This window comes from Haemorhous mexicanus, chromosome 8 (assembly GCF_027477595.1).
Source record: "Haemorhous mexicanus isolate bHaeMex1 chromosome 8, bHaeMex1.pri, whole genome shotgun sequence".
Lineage (NCBI taxonomy): Eukaryota > Metazoa > Chordata > Aves > Passeriformes > Fringillidae > Haemorhous > Haemorhous mexicanus.
In genome coordinates, this window is record NC_082348.1 from 22,966,005 (window position 1) to 22,986,387 (window position 20,383).

Consider the following 20,383-nt stretch of genomic DNA (forward strand, 5'->3'; position numbering starts at 1 on the left):
GTAAAACTTCAGTTAGTTTTAAACCAATATTAATGCAATATTTTAATACTGCATTAAGCGCATGAGAAAAAATTATATTTCCTTTTCCAAAACTCCTTAAGAGGAAAAATACCTTTATCACTGAATTTTCAGGAAAGGCATTAATTTGGGATTACTGTTTCTTAATAAACAACTTCATTTGAAACACCCCTTTCCTCTGGAGAAAGTGCTTAAAACTAAGAAAAATACATAAATATAATATTTGAAGACACATCCATAAGGAAAATCTGCAGAGGAATAGCAATGCCTGTAGAAAGAGAGAATTATCTTTACTGTGAGCAAAGTGAGGTAACAGTTCTCAGACTTACAGTTGTTTGTTCCACACAGAGTACTCTAAAATGGTCAGATCCCACACCATCTTCCAAAAATATAATAACTGATGTATCCAGATTGCATCCTGAAGATTAAGAAGTTAACCAAGCCATGCACACAGCTGATTTGGTTTCAATCCAATTCCCTTCTCTGAATAAATTTCATTTAATTACTAATCTCATGGTTTGAAGTTATGAACCTCATGTTAATTTCTCTTTCATTACACGAAAACCTTTAACCACAAAGGTACCAACAGGGATGTTCACATTATTCAGGATTCTCCATTCAAAGGGAAACAAAGAACTTAGAAATAAAGCACAGCAGACATGTACCAGACTCAGAAGGGAACAAAACTATCATTAATACAACACTGACTTATGCAAATGCCATCTTACTTTTGTGCAAGTACAGCTACCAGGAAGAAAGAATAAAATAGCCAGGACTTTTGCATCCATCAGTAATAGTTCAAAAGCAGCTCCCTTATAGCTACAATGTATTTCATAACAAAAATTATACAGATTTTCTAAACATATTGGGGGAGTAATTATTTTTACTTCCATTTCTCATAAAAATGTAACATAATTAATATTTGAAAATACAGACCAGAACAAATTTATCTTAGATTTTAAAAAGATGATTTTTATTAAGCACAAACAGCTTTTAATACATTATCAATACAAATAGGAAAACATCTGTTTAATGAATTTGATATATCAAAGATCTGATGGGCAGGTTGCATACTGGCACAATAAAAATGATTTTTTTTTTTTAAGTATTTCAAATTAAAATTACAGGGTTACCACAGTCTACACTGCAGGTACTTTCCTCACAGTCTAAAATTACTACATCACCTGGGCATGGGGGAAGCAAAGAACTAGAGTTTCATAATATGGAACTTCTAACACTTTAATTAGCACCACTCAAAGCTTGCATCAGCTGTCGAACTAAGAAGCAGCTGACAGGTCAGGTAAAGCTTTACAGCAAATTTCAGTGCAAAGTTTACAGTTCCTTTTCATAAGATACTTGGAGTCTATGGTTTCATAGCATGTTAAATAATTATGGCTTGATAGATGTACAGTATTAAGATGCTGAGAACATTTACTTTGAAAAAAACATGAGACTCATAACAGCTGTGAAATGCATTTTAATATATTATACCAAATTCTGTAATATGCAAACAACATGCTGGATTACAAACTGAAGTCCTGTTATGAATTCATAGACAAGGTCAGTATTAGCTCTCTGGGGTAGTGGCTTCTGGTTGTCTCAGCTGCTGCTTTTTCAGGCTGACTAACTTCATCTTCTCCCTGATGTGTTCTGCTGCAGAAGCCATATCACTTGGGCTCCCAAAGTACTGCTCAGACCTAGAAAACACCCAAACCACAATAAATTATCAGTAGTAAATCAGTACATGAATACACCTGTTAATTGTAGTAGAAAACACAAAACAGATAAGAAAAATAGCCACTTTTTCTTCTTGTCTTTAAAAGCCACCTTTAAAAAGCTTTGGAGACTTAGTGATGAAGACTCAACAGCAAACTTTTGTGAAATTGTTACAAATACTCAGTGAGCCTGTCATATCCAAAACACACTCTCAACAGAAGTTTTAGGGTGGTGAGACACTGCTGGTCTAGTGAAAGGTATCACTGCCCTTGGCAGGGGCCTTGGAACTGGATTATTTTAAATGTCCCTTCCAACCCAAACCATTCAGTGATTTGAGCAGCAAGGCACTATTCTAGAAGCACAACTGAATGCTTCCCAGCTCTCTTTCTTACCACCCTTCTTTGGCTCTCCCCCAAGTCCATCTGACAATTTTGCATAGTGTGACAATCTATGATACCTGTCTACACACGAATTCTGAGTTTATAAAATTGCTGCATTATTAAAGGACTGTTCACATGTTAAGTCAACCACATGCTGTCAAATTATGCCATCTACCTCTCAAAGTGAAAGGAACACATGGCTGTGTAATTCAAACACAAAAAAGAACACCTGAAATGTTAGGGAAACCACTAACCAAGCTGTCAGCAAAGGGAGGGTTTGAACAGAATATGTGTTTCAGAAGAACAGGTATTAAATCCAATTACAAAGCAGAGAAGCTGTACACTTTGGAAATGGCAGTAGGACAAAGGACTTTCAGACAGGCAAAACTGGACAGAAAAGTTATTCTGTGCAGGAATGGACTCATTTGAGGAGGCAACTGGTCAGCCTGCACAACTGCACATGGATCACAGCATTTCCTCATACAGAGCAGAAGCCACGAGCAGGACAGGGAACAGTGACCCGAGTTTCCAAAAAGATACTGGCAAAAATATGAAGAGGTGAACAGGCTGATGAAAATACCCCCAACCATTTATGACATTTTGTATGTTCGTAAATCTCAAACTATTTCTAATAATCAGTAAACCCTTAGCAAACTATTTGCCATAAACCTCAAAACTAGAATGCCAGGATGATGAGCAGGGGGTCCTGATATACAGGACAACTACAATACCATCTTTGTGAAGGGTGATATGCAAAACTCTACTGAAATTCCAGAGGAGTCAAAAATAATGTCCAGGATTGAACAGTTGTTACTTTTACCAGGTCAGTAGAATCTGCTATACAGAAGTTACACAAAAATACTTCAACAAACACTTCTTGATCTGGTTTTGGGTCAGTTTTTTTGTTTGTTTTGGTTTTTTTTTCTACAGCTAGAAAATCCTCCACTATTTTCAAACACACCATTGAAAGAACAGTGAAAATCACTACTAATTCAGGCCTGGGCCCATCTTCATGATTAGCTCTCTGTATTGAAGGATCTACCCTGCAGAAGGCATATGGCATTTTGGAAATAAGATGACAATAAATTTTCATGACCAGCTTCCTGCAACTGTGTTTTTCAGGTAGACTTCAGGTAACGTTTAATGCAGTTGCCTGATGTTATCTCATAAGGCTTCAACCTCTAATTCAATATACTTATTTCAGACCTTTTTCATTATGGTGTGGCATCCTACACACCAGAGACTTGCCCCATAGCTTGGCTGTAACTCACGTAGAAATTAACTACAAGCTCAGCATAACAACAGACATCATTAAACACAGAGAACTGAGTTTTATTATGGCAGAAAATCCAAATTAAATTTGATTTGTAGCTCAAGAGAACTACCAATTTAAAGTTAATATGAATAATTCTCAAGGGAAGTACTGTTTTGTTTACTGAATAATTCAAATATAAATTTATCTTCAATATAATGGCTTAGATAGATAGAATTGCAAATAAATAAATAGAAATCCTGTAATTCTCATCTGGTATCTTTTTTCAGGGAAAAGAGACTGGGACTGGTCATTCTTCTGTTACTTCTGCATACTGGGCTGGTGCAAAAATCTAAGAATCAATCGGTGTGAAAAAGTCACTACTTTAAAAAGGCAGTGCATTATTACTCATTAAAAATTCTTTCCCATTTTTTCATAGAAAGCAGGCAGGTCCTATTTCAAATTTTATAAAAACAATGTGCTCACTTTTCTATTTCAGCAATAAGCCTTCAGGATTATTCTGCATATGAGACTATTATACAACTTTACCAAGAGCATGATTCCAAATAGAATTAGAAATTAGCATTAGAAACCATTCCACATACCCATCGGGATAAACTACAGGCACTGTTAGTCTGTCCAACAGTGATTTCCCAACTGCTTCAATTTCATCAAATTGATCCATTTCATTAAAAGCTTCTGGCTGGTCTGGACATTCCTGCAAAATCTGTTTAATAGAAGTAAGAAAATACAGAATAAAGTACACAAGGGATAGCATGTAGTTTTTTAACTGGCAGAGTGGACGTTCTTTTGGCATTTCCACTGCCACATTTACTTGAGATCAACTGACACACATAATTCAAGAACAGAAAATACTGATTAAGGTTCATTAAGAAGACTGTTCAGGGCTACCAGTGTTTTGTATTAGAATGTTTTATGTTACTTCTGAGAGGGAATAAAAAGTAGTCTTCCTAGACAATATTCCTGCAACAAATATGAAATGCATAAAAATAGTGACTGACATCATTAAACATACAAGGCAGTAATGTAAAGTGGAAACACCATGGTCAATAAGACTGCTTACAAAAGGTTTCAAAACTAAAAACCACATCTGGCACACAACAGGTAGGACCAAAAAGATCCGAACACAAGTCTTTCCAGATGGGATTGTAACCCAATACCAGCAGTCAGTACTCTATTTTCTTCCACTTCTCACTTTGCCACCTCTTACTTTTTTCCCAAGCAGCATGGATATTAACAGTCTATTCTCCACACAGACTCATTAAGATATGTCCAATAGTAAAAGGAGAATTAGGTTTTTGAACAAGAGCGTTGTTTTGTCAGACATTAATTTACTTTTCTTTAAACTTAAGCTTGCCTAAAACCAGCAATTAACTACTGCAATAATGAAAGAGTGCTCATAATATGGATTGAGAGATTCTACTCTTCTAGGAGTTTATGAAGCACTGAAATTTAATTTGGTATCAGATAGATGTCTGGAAGCACAGATGATCTATTTCTGCTTTTGTGAGCCTCCACCAACTCCCAATGCCTGCAAATTCCAAGTATCTTCCACTAATACAAATAAGAAACAAATAAAACAAAGGAGCAAATTAATCAACTCTGAATACACACTCTCTTTTAATGACAAAATGAAATAATTTTACCATGTGCAAGATTTGGGTTTTTTTCAGTTACATGCAATTTTATTATCAATATTTGAGATAACACACTCTAAACTGATTTTTTAAAACACACCACAAAAAAAAGCAGTTGTGGACAAAAAGGCCCTACCCCTCATGACCTACATTAAAGGACATTGTCTCAAGTTCAAGCATTTGAAAGCTCTCAATATTTTCCCCTTTCAGCAACTATCAATCCTCATCACATTGTTGCTGACTGCTCATCCTCCAGGGTGCTTCACTTGACTGGGTGCAGCAGTGAGATATTTGGTTATAGGACTCTGAAGAAAGCACATTCAAAGCCCTCCAGGTGCAAAATGCAAGATGGAACAAGACAGCATGTGTGAAAAATCAAGTGGCAAGAGCTGCTCTCATTTACAGTTTGTGAGAAGGTTATCCCATCCAAAATCCATACAGCTTAAAGGGCAGTACAGCTTTAACTCCCCTAAGAACTTAAAAGATCTGACAGCTTTGCATCATACCTTGCACAAAGAAGTTTTCCTGGCTTTTAAGAATTATAGTCTCAAAGACATAAAGGAATGCTTTATCATCAATATCAGAGTTCCCATTTGAAGAGTGCTGTTCTCCTTTTTGTTAAGGGGGCACAATACCAACATGGGTATATGAAAAATTATTACATTAAGTGCTGAAGTTAATGGTTGGAAAAATATACGTAAATTTTTCTTCTTGTCATTAAAAAAAAAATATTTAAAAAAGGGTAAATGTACACACTGGCAACTTCATATTTCTTACATTTTGTTTGCCTGAACTCAGTTATGAAATTTTTCTTAATAAAACACAACACTCACCTTTTCAGCAGTGGAATGAAATGCAACAGCTGTTTCCAACCGGTGCACTCTTTCTTCAGAAGTCACTGTAAACTGTTTCCACACTCTGTTCAGTCTGGGAAGTGTGTCCCCAGAGGACCTTGAAGTACATCTCAAGGACTGGCACAGGACCACTGTTGCCTGCAGTAGTTGTCTCCCATAATCATAAGTACTCTAAAAATTGGAGGGGAAGGGAGAGTAAGTGCATGTAAAAACGCTGCACTTTACCTGGCAATGAAATAGAATCTTAAAGCAACAACAGCAGGCAAGTTTATGGAAACTCTAAAATTTAGGTTCACAAAGTACATTGAACTAATCTGGTCTACAGGAAAATGCTGATAAAGTAAGAATAAAACTGTAATGACAAAACAGTGCTTTCACTCCTAAAAAAATAAAATCCAATATCTGCTGCTGCCTAGTGTTCACACTGGCAAAAGAAGAGTGCTTCCCAAGAATTCTGAATAGCTGTTTGGATCTTCCAAGGGATACTTGATATCCACTGCTGAGAGGACTGTCTCTTTGACTCCACCAGCACCATGTCTATGGTCAGCCAGCATCCAGGTGCCCTGAGGCACATCACTGTAACAGCAAATGACCCTCCTGTCACCATCAACTCTTATTCATCAAAAGAGGAAATTCCAGTGCAACAGGTGGAATTAGAAAATATCCCATCTGTTAATTACAGTCCAGTTTAGACACTCCCAAAAGCAGTAAACGACTGACAAAACATCTGACCAGGTGCTTTGGTGCAGCTCGTCAAAAGTAATTTTAAAGACTATTTGAGATATATCTTTCACAAAAGGCAATGATCTTTGTTTGGTTGTTTGCATTGCCTATTTGAAGGTTAACTAAGGTCGTGACCTGCAGCACTGCTGCTCTTGATGGAACTGCAACATCTCATTAGGCCCATTGCCAACTTCAGCAATCAATTTCTTCACCCAGGCACTGGGGGAAACCAGAAGAACCAGTGACAGCTGTTCAATGACTGTCCATACAGATATTGATTCTGTTTAGGAGAGGATGTGAAACTGCACAAAGCCCATATTGCTAAAAGAAAAAAACCCAACACATTTCACCTGCGCAACATCAACAAATTTTCGATGTTTCTCCAGTAAAACTTTTGTTTCTTGAGCATCATCTCCCAGTCGGATGTGTGTCTTCAGCAGAGCATCCAACAGTTCACTTAACCATTCTACTGCCTTAAAAACAAGCCAAAAGAATAAAAACTAATACATTAAAAAGAAATTAAACCAGAAGAGTGGCATTACTTCAGTACTAGCATATACTTTTGATACAGAAAAAAAGTTGAATGAGCTGTCACAAGCTGGTAGATCATGCATGCAATCCCTAAATATCCTATTTGCAGACATTGCTGTAGCCTTTATTTTCACTGTACATATTCCCTAAATAAAACCACATTTGAAAGTTGCAAAAAAAGTACTGTAAAGCCACCAGCCCCCGTAAATCAACCCAGTGGACTACAAAAATCAGAATGATGAAATTCTAGAGGTATTTCCATACTTGAGCAGCATCCTCTTCACATTTAAATAACTGCACCATCTGAAGCATCTTCAGTCGCCGCACATCCACCATATCCTCACACCTTAAACAGCAGCACAGAAAGATTCATCAACACATGCACACAAAGCATGCAAGCAACAAAACAAGCAGACACAAAACACTCTGACATCGACAACAATGTTTTCAAGTGAGAAACATTAAGATACAAGCATTCATGAAAAGGTCATCAAAGCTGCTTAGCTTGGCAAAAATACCTCATGCCACAGACAACAATAAGAAACTTGCAATACATTGAGCACTCCAAGTCACCAAAATCATGATCCTCAAGATTCCTGATATGGCTAAGCTCAAGGCAGTAACAGCAGAGACAGCTACAAGGTCTTGCAGCAGCATCCCAGGTTCCTTACCTTACTGCACTGGTAAGCTCTGCAAAATAGAGGCTAAGACAGACTTTATCCTACTAAAATTCAGATGAAAATGGGCTTCAACCTGGCCTAATTCTGAACTGTATTGTTTGTTGGGGGCAATGTTCCTTAATGAATACAATGAGGCTGATTTTTTTTTTTTCAGCTGACTACAGATGGTAATATCTGAACCCTTATATGATGATGTCCTTTGCTTTACTTGTCAGGAAGCATTTCAAAATCTAATTGATATAAAAACCGACCCTAATTATCTTGTTCTGAGTTGAGCACAGTTTGCAGTTCTTTCTCCAGAATTCCAATTAAAGTGTTGAAAGTCCTTCTCTTTCCACAATGAGACCTAAGCTAACATCCAGCAGAATGCTTTCCACTTCAATTTCAGAGCCTACAAAGCAGACAGCAAGACTCACGCTCCTGTTCAGTGCAAATGGAATTACTAATGTCAACAACAGTTGGCTTTATAAGCAAATGCAAAAGACTGTGTGCATGATCCTTTCCAAACTGGTTACAAACACAAGCTCTTCCAAAGAACAGTTTGTTAGCATGCTGCGTTTTGTTACATGTCCTGCAATGCAGAAAGGACATCATCTGCTTTAATAATGCAGGAAAACAGTTTATAGGTTCCAAAATCATAAATAAAGCAGCAAAATGCCCCTAAAAATAAACATGATAACGTGTGTATGTAAACAAGAAACATTCAACAGAACTTGGAAAAAAAAATTAAACAGCAAAAACACTATTACATGCTACTGAGAGATACTTAGTCCTTTTACTTTTTTGTCTCTCTTCCAGGCTAAATAACCTTGTTTCATCATTCACAATCTGAAAGCTGCTTCATACCTTTGTCTGGAAATATCACTGATGTTTTAGTCCTCTAACTGATTTCCCACAATTCTATGACCCTTCTGAGAATACAGACCAGAAGTGTCTAACACAAACAGGAATCGACTACCAATCTATACAGTGACACAATGACATTCTTTCAGTTTTTTATTCCTTTCCTAATAATTCTTGGCATTCTACTTGCTTTTCCCTGTGTGTTTGAACACTGAAGCAATTTCTGCGAGTTTTCCAATGTTTATCTTTGAGTTCACAGCTGATTCAGAATCCATTACTGTGTACACAAAGTCTTCCCTTCTCCCATGCCCATCTCTTTGCTCAGTATGGAATTCCAGCTGCCATTTCACTGCATGGTGACACATCCTCTGTAGCTTTTTGCAGCTGGCCCTCTAAACACAAGCATTGCTTAAATTAATAGGATTCAGAGGACAGACTTAAAACAGTATTTTCTCTAAGCACTACCAAAACACATAGCTCCTTACACTAAGCTCCCTAAGAAAGCAATTTAAGCATAGTGGAATTAATTTGTAAAACGGGCAATTTGATGCTCAGTAGACCTTGCTGTTGCCCAGAGGCATCTCTTTGCTCAGCCAGTGCCCCTGAACACCAGGCCCTTTCTATGGACACTATTACATTGTCTCAGGGCTTCCAGCAGTATTACTGGCAATAGCATCTAATTCTTTCACACTGCTGAGTAGGAAAAAAAAGAATCAGTACTACAAAAAATCCAGTACTACCACATCTTTAATTACAAATAATCAAATTTTGGAGGAAGAGGACGATGGCAAAATCCATCCTTCTTATAAATTCAACTCCCTCCAGCATTTTTCCCAACCTCATCCCCCACTCTATATCATTTTCCAAAACTCAAACCCCATGTGCTGGGGTGACTCTATGGTCCTGTATCCCATCATCTGCTCTTCTGAAATCTGAAATCTGTGCCTCCATTTTGCACCCTGTCCCCTCCAACACCACCTTCATTTGTCTTCCTATCTTCAGGAATGAAAATACCATATGCAAAGGACAGAGCTTGTGATAAAGAGGATAAACAAGGCTGTTTAATATGTAATTTGACACCCATCACCACTACAGTAATTACATTATGCTCCCATCTCAAACTGCTAACATATAAAAGACACCTCTTGCATATTTTCATAACTCCATATAAAAGGAATGTATGATTTCTGAGCCTTTACAAGCACAGGAAAGCATTCAAGTACTCAGTACATCCAGTACCAAAATATAGAAGGTGCCTGTTTTTAGGAATACAATACAACAGATTAGTCAGGGAAGTTTCTGTCCCATTCAAATATATTAGAAATATAAATAACAGTTGTAATGCATCCCTTAACTGAACATAAAACAAAATGGGCTCTTTACAACAAACTAAATTGTATAGAAAGTGACTTGTTAACACACAAAAATCTTAATGACTCGAATGGTTGTTCTTACCTTTGTTTTCTTAGCTGCATATCTTCCATCACTCCTTGGATATGGTCCACATTTTCTTTGTTTTCAATGGTCACATCCTTCCCATAGGCCCATGATGCCTGGTTAGATATCTGATCAAGAAGACTTTGACCTTTCTCACGCAAGCCTTGCAAGCCCAAGTCTAATAAGAGAATGAGAAAAGAAAGGTCAGTGATCACTGAGAATTTCAGTGGGTTTTCTCCTCAATGGAGAGAGAAAACGCAACAGAATCACACATGGATGAAGGCTGCAACCTGGAAAATGACAAGGACATGACTGTGTCCTTCACCACCCTTTCCAACTCAGGTTTGAGTGAGCATTTGTCTATATTAACAAAGAATTAAGGCTCTGCTATTTTATGACCCAGCAGATAACAAGAAAAGGAATAGAAGCTGACAGCGTGTCAGCTTTTCAGCACGTACATAGCTAATCAGTGTCTTTCATTCACACAGTTACATAATTCCTAAAATATTTACCACTGCTAAGCAGTTGTAGCCTAAGTGTTCTTCCACTGCTGGCAGAAGTTACTACTTTATAATACATCTGATATGGCTGATACAATTTTCTACACAGGAATTTGTCAACCCTTGGGATCTGCTGTTACATCTCTTATTTGGCAGCTTTACTGTTTTTCCTGAAAGAATATCTCATTTATGCATCAAACTGTTATATTCCAATTATATCTACTTCTACTATAAATTATTTTTCTTTGCAGCTTTCTCCCACAACTTAATGAACAAGCTGATCACTGTAGACTCCCTCCAACTGAAATAATTCCATATGCTTGACAGTGTAAGAACCTTCAATGTGCCATTTATTAACATACACATTCAAAGTTACTGCAAAACACCCAGTACAAGCATTCTAGAAGTGAGTGGATAAAACCCTAATCATCGAGGTGTCAATTCTGCAGACAAAAAGATCATTTAAGCACTATAAACCCCAAGTCACTAAAGAAGATTAATGGGGGAAAGAAGTTTGTTTATAGATAAAATGCATGATAATGGCATATAACAAATATATATAATAGATGTAAAACATTTAAAAGATTTCCACTTCACATCCCCAGAGAAAACTACCCCACAGCAGATGGCATAAGCCAACCCAAAGCAGCTCAGTGGAACATTACATAGTGAGGAATGAGAAGGCATAAGATCTTTCCCCCCTGCTTTTTTGGTGATTTTTTTAAAGGGATTACTCTTTCTTCCCCCTGGAATGCACTTATTAGAATGTGTGTGTGTCTGAAATGCAGAAATATCTTGCTTACCAACACTTTTTAATTTCTCTTCCAGTAGTTTCAATGTTTGTTGAATTGATGCTCCATCTGCTGGTGCTACATCCACACACAACATTCCCAGTAAACCATCCAATTGCTGAGACAACTAAAATGTAAGAACATAAAAGCTGATACTTAAAATGAAGTTTGAGCTTCAGATGGTTGGGTCTAGGATTTTATAAATGTTTGGAAATTTTTCATTTTCAAATTTCTCTTTGCAGCTAGAGGAAATGAAAGTCAAGGTAAATGACCCATCTGCCTTGTAGAAATCCAAGAGCACACATCCCTAGATGGTGGGAGAGTAGAAGCCAAGATTCTACTTGTTTTTTAAGAAAAATATAGGACACAAACACGCCATTTTATAAAAAGAAACTATGAAAAGTACAACAAATTCCAGTTCAATTAACGCATATGCCTCTAAATAAAAAAAAAAGAGGGGTGGAAAAGTAACTTTTTAACTAGTAACCTTTTTATTTCAAATACTTCTGAAATGTAAGACATATTACAAAGTGCTTCCCTCCTAAAACAAGGGGGAGCCAATTTTCTCAGTGTTTCAATTACAGTAAATGATGACTTACAGCATTTTCCAAGTGACATTATATTTCCCCTCATCTCCCTGAATATTTTTCCAATTCAACATTTACAATACTAAGGCACTAATTTATTGACAGTGCCTTAAAAAAAATTAAGAAGAAACACTTACATCCTGGGCAACACTGTGGAATTCAAGTGCTGCTTGTAATAGGTTCTGCCTGAATTCCAGCTGACTGGCCTGCCTGTAACACACATCACTCAGCTGTTGCTGCAATGCTTTCAATTCCACAAGGTCCTCCTCATCCCCTGCATTTAGAAGAGCTGCTATCTGCTGATTAAGCTCAACATAAACAGCAAACCACTCCTAGAAACACAAGAAGATGAAGAATTAAAAATGCCAAATATAATTTTATTTCTCTTAAATGGTATACATCCAACTGCAGGCTAATAAGTAATCAGATTGAAAAAGGAGGTTATTACAGACTGCACTATCTCACAGAGAAGGAAAAAATATTCCTGATTTCAAATCAACTCTCAATAAAGTGCTTAGTAGATGTTAATACAGACATTGTAGCAAAAAAAACTTAGTGCAGAAAGATGGGAAGGGTTCAATGCATGGCTCCTGGTCCCAGCACAAACTTCCACCAAAAGAGGAATTTCACCATTTTAAAACAAACTCCTAGTGCTTAAATGTCTGTACTGATGTACTGAAACAAAAGTTCATTTTTACCAAGTGATCAGCTATTATAAAAAGTTGTTCACACCCCTACCCAGGTGTTACTTTCAGTGACATGACTGAAACTAGCAATAATTTCCTTACATTATTTAGGAAAAATACTGCTGTTGACAAAGTGGAAGTAATCTCTGTCTTCAACAAAAGAGAGTCCAGGCACAGAAACTTCAAAATGATCCCTGTTACTTATTTAAGGAAAGCTTTATCCTACTTAATTCAAAATGTGCAGATTTGTTTTTCACATGGCTTGATTACTGAATGCATACATAAGATTTAGTTATGTTGTCCTGTTGGTGTATTTGCAGAGGAAAATAGCTCAAATATTTAACAATTTGGTGAGATTTAAAAACAGCTTGATACATCCAGATCACATTCACATCTTGCATGACTGAGATGCCTGTAGAGCAAAATGTGTTTGCTCAACAGCTCTAATTTTGACCTTGAAGTGTCCTGTGCATTTCTATGGAACAGCACCATCTATTGGCCTACAATATTTGATTTAATTTGTATTCTTGTCTCACTCCTATTGGGATGTTTAGTATTTTGTAAATTATGTCTTCAGCTTTTGCATCATTTATTTACAAATCATGCAAAACGGAGTATAAATATCCATTTTCTGATTTTTTTTTCTTTTTTTCGCAGAGCTGCCTCTACCATCTGCTCACAGAAAAAAAAGAGTATGAAAAGAGCAAGGAGGGGAACAAAGAGAAAGCAATGAGAAAGTTAAATTAGCAATCAGTCAAAAATTCAAGAGCAGAATCAATTTCTCATCTGTCCCAAAAGGGGCAACTATGATGACATAATGTGAAAACATCATCCATTGTGACATGAGTACTATGGATACACAGATTCAGCACAATCAGTTCCAAAACCAGCTCTTAGACACTGAACATACAAATCCAGCTAAATGTGACATATAAACTATAATATGAGGAATAAAAAAAAAACTTTAATATGTTTAGGGATTTTGGGTTTTGTTTCTTTTTTTTTTCAGTTTTTATTTTTAGCATTAAAGTAAGTAAGAGTTGCAGTAATTTATTTTGATCAAGCTATCATTAAAATGAAGATACCAGCAAACCAGGTATAAAAAGTGTGTTTCTCATCTTTTTCGTGGGAGAATTTAGGCACAGTTGTATGTGACAGCTCAAACCCATGGAGCAAAGACCTGCTCAATAACAACAGTTCCAGTGTATTGCTCATGAATAAAACTAGCAGAAAATTAAAGCTGCCCCAAAATCCAACCACCCTCTCCCCACAGAAAAACAAACAAAAATGCACCCTGTGGAAATTATTTTTGTCACTTCAGAGTAAATTGAAGTAAAAAAAGTAGCTTCAAAACAAATCAAACATTTTTGCAAGTCTCTTCAAAATACTATAATCAACATTAAAGAGAAGGTGATGAAAGAAAGCAAGCATACAAACTGTCAATTCAAGTATTAGGAGAGAAATATGAGGGAAACAATGAAAGAGGAAGTATACACTAAAAATCAAAGGAAAAGGCAAAGCACATTTTTGACAAAAAATGGTTTTAATCTCTGAACAGGCATCTAAATGCAAGGTAGGACAGTGGTCTTCTAATTACTTCTTTTGATATAAAATATTTTTTTCTGACTGCTATTTCTGCAAACTCCTGCCAGCACCTAAGAACCAAGCTGTGTTCCGTGCTGCCAGTGCTTCTGCACACTGTAGGGCAGCCTGCAAACTTCAGTGGGATTTCAGTGACTTCCAGGACTGCATTTAGCCCCAGCTAAATCACAGCTCTCTGTTACAGATATCCAAGTGAAAACAAAATGTTCAGTCTTGTTTTCTCTTTTCAGTTTGAAATACCAATATAACTAAAAGACACTAAAACTCATTTTTGTCAAAGAAGTAGGTAGTCCAGGGTGTTTGTGGTTTTGTTTTTTTCCTTTCCAATTAGGATTTCAACTGCAGGATGTTTTACCCTTCAGAAGGTATGGATTTCCACAATGCTTGAAGAGCTTGAAGCAATGACAAGACAGAGATGGGATTTACTTAGCCTAACACAGACACCTACACTGCTGCATCCAGCAAGGAAACCATCCTCACTGAAGGTGGAGTCAGTAGAACTAGTGTTGTCTAGGGTGCTGTGCTTCTCACACTAAAGGTTTGTTGTTTTTTTTTTTTCCACTTAAATTATATCTGAAAAACTATTAATTAGTGATTATTTTTATTGCCATTACTGCAAACAGAACTTAGGAAAAGTGGGCAGAATTGCCAGTGTCTACATCAAGGAAAGTCAGAAAAGGTGAACAGCACTTGAGCCAAACTCCCTTTGGGAGCACTGAATATTCATAACCTAATTACAGTTAATCATCTGATGGAAAGAAAAAATTCTACTGAAGCTTAGGAAGTATTCAAAATTAGAAGCAAAGGCATGAAGGCAGTGTAGTTACAAAACAGCATCCTCATGATTTCATTATGAACATAAAGTATATCTAAAGTCTTGATCAATGAAAGTCTTAAGCCAGTTTCAGCTACTGCTAAGTGTAGAAAATAGAGACAAAAACATTAAGTTATTCCCCTGAGAAGTGCAGGACTTGTCAGACATTTTGACAGAGAGGAGAAAGTAAATTTATTCCTTCTACTCTACATGAAAATTTAAGAACTGCTGTAACATACTAAACCCAAGAAAAATCACAGATAGAAATCTTCATTTTTCTACAATGGAAAAAAATAATATGCAAATATATATAACATGACCATATTAGTTCTATAACTGCTCAGGTATTTGTGTAACTCAGAACATCATGCACTGTGCAAAATTCCTTGATGCTCATAACCAAAATACATTGCTCATAACTACATGTATTTAGAATTATTTTGATACTTGAAAAGGGTATGGGAAATCTCACACTGTGCTGACTCTCAATCTCTTCATGCTTCTGTTGCAAAGCTTGTGAAGCTCTAATGGAATCTCCTATTCCCCACTGGGTTCTTAGCTGCTCTGATCCAGGTCCTTCAAGCCAATTGACAACCTGTCAGAAAGATAAAGATGATAAAAACAAAATAGCAAATCAATTATACAAAGACTGGTACAAGCAGAATTTTGTAACACAAGCAGAAATTTTAAAAAGCATGTTTATGAAAAAAAACAGATCTTTTTAGCTCTGTAAAAATCTTGTTGTTGAATCCATTCACATCCTTCAAAGTTTTAAGTAGAAACTGCTTTTCATTATCCTTAGCCTGTCAGCTCCATGAAAACAGGTGGCAGCTATGACAACATTTTTCAAATAGACAATTGTAATTTCATATCTCTTGTCAATAAAAGAGCTCAAACACAATGATAATGGACATCTTGTGTTCAAACCAGAATCTTTTTTTGCCCAAGTGATTACAATGCACAGTTGTATTCAGCCTCACACCTGAGAGCTTTCTCCTTTTTTTGCTGAATAAACTCACACTCAGGTATAGGATACATACTTGTTTTAAAATTAAACTGACACACCAACTTGCTCTATTCAAATAACAGAAACCTGTTAATGAGTTTTTGTGGCCACATTTCATGGAATGTGTCTTTGCAGGGTCACAACTTTGGACTACAGTATTGGATTTCTTTTATTATAATTTTGAAACTATTTTTTGATGTAAATATTAGTCAAAGCAAAGCAGATGGCCTCAAATTTTGGTTTCTTTACACAAATCTGAATTAACAGATGATATCTATGGAAAAATTCCCTGATAAATTTTTAAATATCTGGTAAACAGAGATTGCTGCTATGAAACCGGGCGTAGAAGTCTCTTAGTACTGGAGTCCTGAAGCAAGGAAATGCAGGAATACCTCTAGATTCTGAACCTGAATAAAACAGCATAGGAAGCCAGCTTCCTGCCTTTAATGTTAGTTTTGTTTAAACATCAATCACAAAACAGCTCCACACAGATTTTCAGGAAACGTGATACAATACACAATGTAACCCCACAACCACGAAGACAAATGAAACAGGGACTAATTGGGCCATTTTCCTAGTGCTGCTGGAGTGCCCTGCAACAGCAATCAAGAACAATCTCCATGACAGAAGGCTCCTCAATTCACTCCATCTCTGAGTCATTACCTACCTGCCTTCCCACTGTCCTTCTCTGCCCCATGCCAAAGCACTCTTTCAGAGCATGTATTCATTGCTCCAAAAGCATTCTCAGTCTTCCCTGCTTTTATCATTTCTAGGACAAATTAAGACTCTACAGTTGCAGGTTCTTGTTGTTTAAAGAGAAATTTCCTGTTGTGCTCAGCACCTCTGCACAGCTGTTACTGCTTAAATATGGAAGTGACCTAGAAGTGAAGGGACCCAGATGTCCCTCTCTAAGGTCAGAGTGGCCTGGAAAACTTACACATGGAAATGACAGTTCTCATGCAAGTCTGAAACACTGGACAAGGCTACTGCTTAGCAGCTGCCCTATCTGGCCAAGATCACCTCCCCATTAAAAGTTTCAAGCAACTACTGCATTGACTCTGAAACTGATTAGACCAGCACATGGCTGTTCTTGTCACAGATGCCTAAACTGAGGAGGGATGAGTTACTAAGGGACACGTAGAAAAATGTGATGTAATTTTCATAAAATACATTTTAAAATCATTAATGAGAAGACTACCGCAAGAGGTCACAGTTATTTTTGTGAATTAAGATTAGAAACACAGTAATTATCACCTCTGCCTAGGGAGGGACAAAGCCAGAGTTTATCCTAGCCTACAGAGTTACAACAATAAGCAGCATTTAGAAAAACTGTTTGTTACAAACCAGCTGACAATCACTGCAGCCTTTACATTACAAAATGAAAGACAAAAGAGAGGGAAACGAAACCATGGAGCAGAAGCAAAAGGGGTAATTCAAAAGAGAGGGTAGGGTATTGAAGGCATAAGGGAGAGAATCAAGTTTAGATTTAGAGGGCTTTGAGATAGGAATAAGAACTAAGCATGCCACAGTGAGGAGAGGCAGCAAATAATGAAATTGAAACAGGAACACAAAAGCAATGCAGGAGTGGTGAGCAATATAAGATGGCACACAAATAATGAAATAAGGATGCAACTGTAAAGAAATCTAGCAGAAGATCAAAATACACACAAGAAAAACCAACCCAGCCACACAAGGGAAAAACACCCACTCCAACTAAAGTACTTCAAGTATTGTTATAAGGCAACTTCTGTTTATTCTGTCAAAATAAATTCCAAGGCACTTTGCCTCTATTGGCTTCCTTCTGTACATCATTAGGTTCCTACTTTTTGTCTTTAACTCTTTTTATTAGCCTAATTTTTTGCTGTAAAACCAAAAGAAAAGAAATAATTTCCTAGATTTAGTAAGTTTTTCCTCAAATATTTGTATGCCATTTAGAAAGCTTTTAAACACTATTTAAAAAAAGCTGATTCATTTGGCAAAAGAGCAAAACACAATCTTGCTGTTCACTTGCCAGGTAACATCTGTAGTGTACACACAGCAAACAAGTAACTATTTCTACTACAAATATTGCAAAATGAGGCTCAGTAATGGTAAACTATTCTACTTAAATGCATTAACAATGTCAGTTTGCCAAGGGACAATAAAATCACATCCTATCAACCACTAGAACTTAAACATAGGAAAAAAACTTCACCTGATTACACTCACAGCTGTGCTAATATGCTCTATATAGGATTATATTAGTCTCTCATATATTTTTAATACTTCCAGTTCAATATATCAACAAATGACATCTGCTTTTTAGATTTTTTACAGTAATAAAATTACTGTAGAAATTAAAATTATCTCCTCAGAAGACTTCTATTTTCAATGCTAGACATCACAAAATTGATTAGTTTTTATTTTTACCCATATCTACAATGCTGTAAAGTGCAAGTACTCGACCTGCACTCCCCACATGCATTAGAAATGCCAATGTTGAAAGGTTAAAAGCAATTATCCATTCAATTTTCTGCATATTCAATCTATACAGAATCTTAAAAATATACATATCTAATTTCAAGTGATAAACACAAGATGAATAAATTAATTCCATTTCCTTGATTTTCTCTACTGAGACTCTGCTGTGAAAATGCTGGAAGTGCTAATTACATGGCTGTTTCCAAAGGACCAAGCCAGTTCATCATGACCTTTAACATGCAATTGATTAGAAGTTTATATTCATTCTTGTCAGGGTGTTTCTGAAACACAGACAGTTTAAGCACTTCAGCTTAGGTTAAACCACCAAGCACAGACAAATAAAGGAATAAATAATGGCTTATCTTCAGCAAAAGGAACTTTAAATGATGTGGGCAGGGGAAGCAAAGCATTTGACTGATGCTCAAAGGCTTTCCTCTCTTTGCCAGCAGGGCAGGCATTTGCACCTCCAACAATGCAGCCATGCACTGCCACAGTGCCCAGCAAAGGGACAGCCCCAAGGCAAGAGAGCACATTTATAGCAACCTCCACATATCAGAATAGCCTTTGGAAAGTCACTGTGGCCGCCACAGTGTAAAGCACTGTGTGAAACCAGCACACTGACATTTCTGAAGTGACGGGAGGCATGAAGGTCTCCCCTCCAACTCTTGCAGCAATCACAGTCTGGGACTTGAGCTCAAAACCACCTCACTGCACCCAAGGAGAGTTGCAAGCTTACCTGCATGACCTTCTGCTGAATCTCCTCCAGCTGTGTGCGCTTGCTTCGCTGCCTGCAAACCTCCTGGTAGCGGGTGTACTGCTCCCTGAGGGAGTCCAAGAGCTTCATCACCTGGGGCTGAGCCAGCAGCTCATCGTCCATGGGAGACCAGGAGACCCCTCCGTCAGACCCATTGAACCGGCGCTGCTGCAGCTCAGAGAGCAACTCGTGGCCTTCAGGGACACACAGAATGTTGTGGTTAGTCTAGATTCTCAAAAAACCCACAAAAGTTAGCAGGGAGATTGTCTGATTTTAAACCATCAGCAGGGCATTTTTGCAGCTAATGATCTTTCATACGTTGGGCACATTTAATGATACAATTTCATGCAGAGATGTGGTTGCAGTTTGTGGGGCTGGATCAATCAGTCATAAAACAGAAGAAAAGAAATGTGGTGTATTTCAGATATATAAAAGAGATACTGTGACTATCACTCAAATTGACTCATGTAAGGAAAATTGAAAGCACAATCCTGAGTCCGAAACAACTCTCAAGTACTCTGATTTACTTCAAAATGGTAAGTAACATCCAAAGTACTTCTCTCAAAAAACTCATGTTCTTATATTGAATGAATGCTCTGGAGGCACTAAAAATCTGACTGTATAATTTCTCTGTTGTCTTTCAGGATTTCTATAGCAAGTACAACTCCTTCACAGAGAGTGTGAAGCTGAATAATAACTATTTCTTCAGTATTCTGTTCTCACCTATCTTGACCTTTTCTTTGTGCTCTGAAGCATCATATCAAGGTACAGACTCTCTAGAGTACAGTAACTTTCATATACACAAAAATAGTATGTTTTGACTATTTAATCTTTTGCTTAAAATGTTTGAAGAATATTATTGTTGTGTTGAAGTTCTCAGAATGTAAACAGAACACTACAAGTTAATCCAGATCATTGATTTGTTCCTCAAAAGCTCAGTGAAACAGTTAAAATAAAACCGTGTTTGGTCACTGAAGATATGTTAGTGTGAAAGTGAAAATGTGCCAGTTGGAGATCATTAGCTCTGCAGGTCTTAAAATGGTAACATGACAGTTCACTAAAAGCAAAAACCTACTACTTGAGTAATAGTA

At 37.0% G+C, this 20,383-nt stretch overlaps 1 protein-coding gene across 4 annotated transcripts in view; it reads right to left on the bottom strand.

Moving 5' to 3' along the window:
• Nucleotides 1-963: 963 nt before the first annotated feature.
• Nucleotides 964-20,383, bottom strand: part of SESTD1 (SEC14 and spectrin domain containing 1) — a 50,731-nt gene continuing 31,311 nt past the window's right edge. For all 4 annotated transcript variants that reach the window (XM_059853200.1, XM_059853198.1, XM_059853199.1 and 1 more), the window contains 10 exons: nucleotides 19,275-19,486; nucleotides 15,545-15,667; nucleotides 12,108-12,302; nucleotides 11,396-11,510; nucleotides 10,111-10,270; nucleotides 7,397-7,478; nucleotides 6,952-7,074; nucleotides 5,858-6,049; nucleotides 3,972-4,093; nucleotides 964-1,715 (listed from right to left, as the gene is read on the bottom strand). In XM_059853200.1, coding sequence (XP_059709183.1) covers nucleotides 1,586-1,715; nucleotides 3,972-4,093; nucleotides 5,858-6,049; nucleotides 6,952-7,074; nucleotides 7,397-7,478; nucleotides 10,111-10,270; nucleotides 11,396-11,510; nucleotides 12,108-12,302; nucleotides 15,545-15,667; nucleotides 19,275-19,486 — 1,454 coding nt within the window. In that variant the 3' untranslated portion in view covers nucleotides 964-1,585. The remainder of the gene's footprint in view (nucleotides 1,716-3,971; nucleotides 4,094-5,857; nucleotides 6,050-6,951; nucleotides 7,075-7,396; nucleotides 7,479-10,110; nucleotides 10,271-11,395; nucleotides 11,511-12,107; nucleotides 12,303-15,544; nucleotides 15,668-19,274; nucleotides 19,487-20,383) is intronic.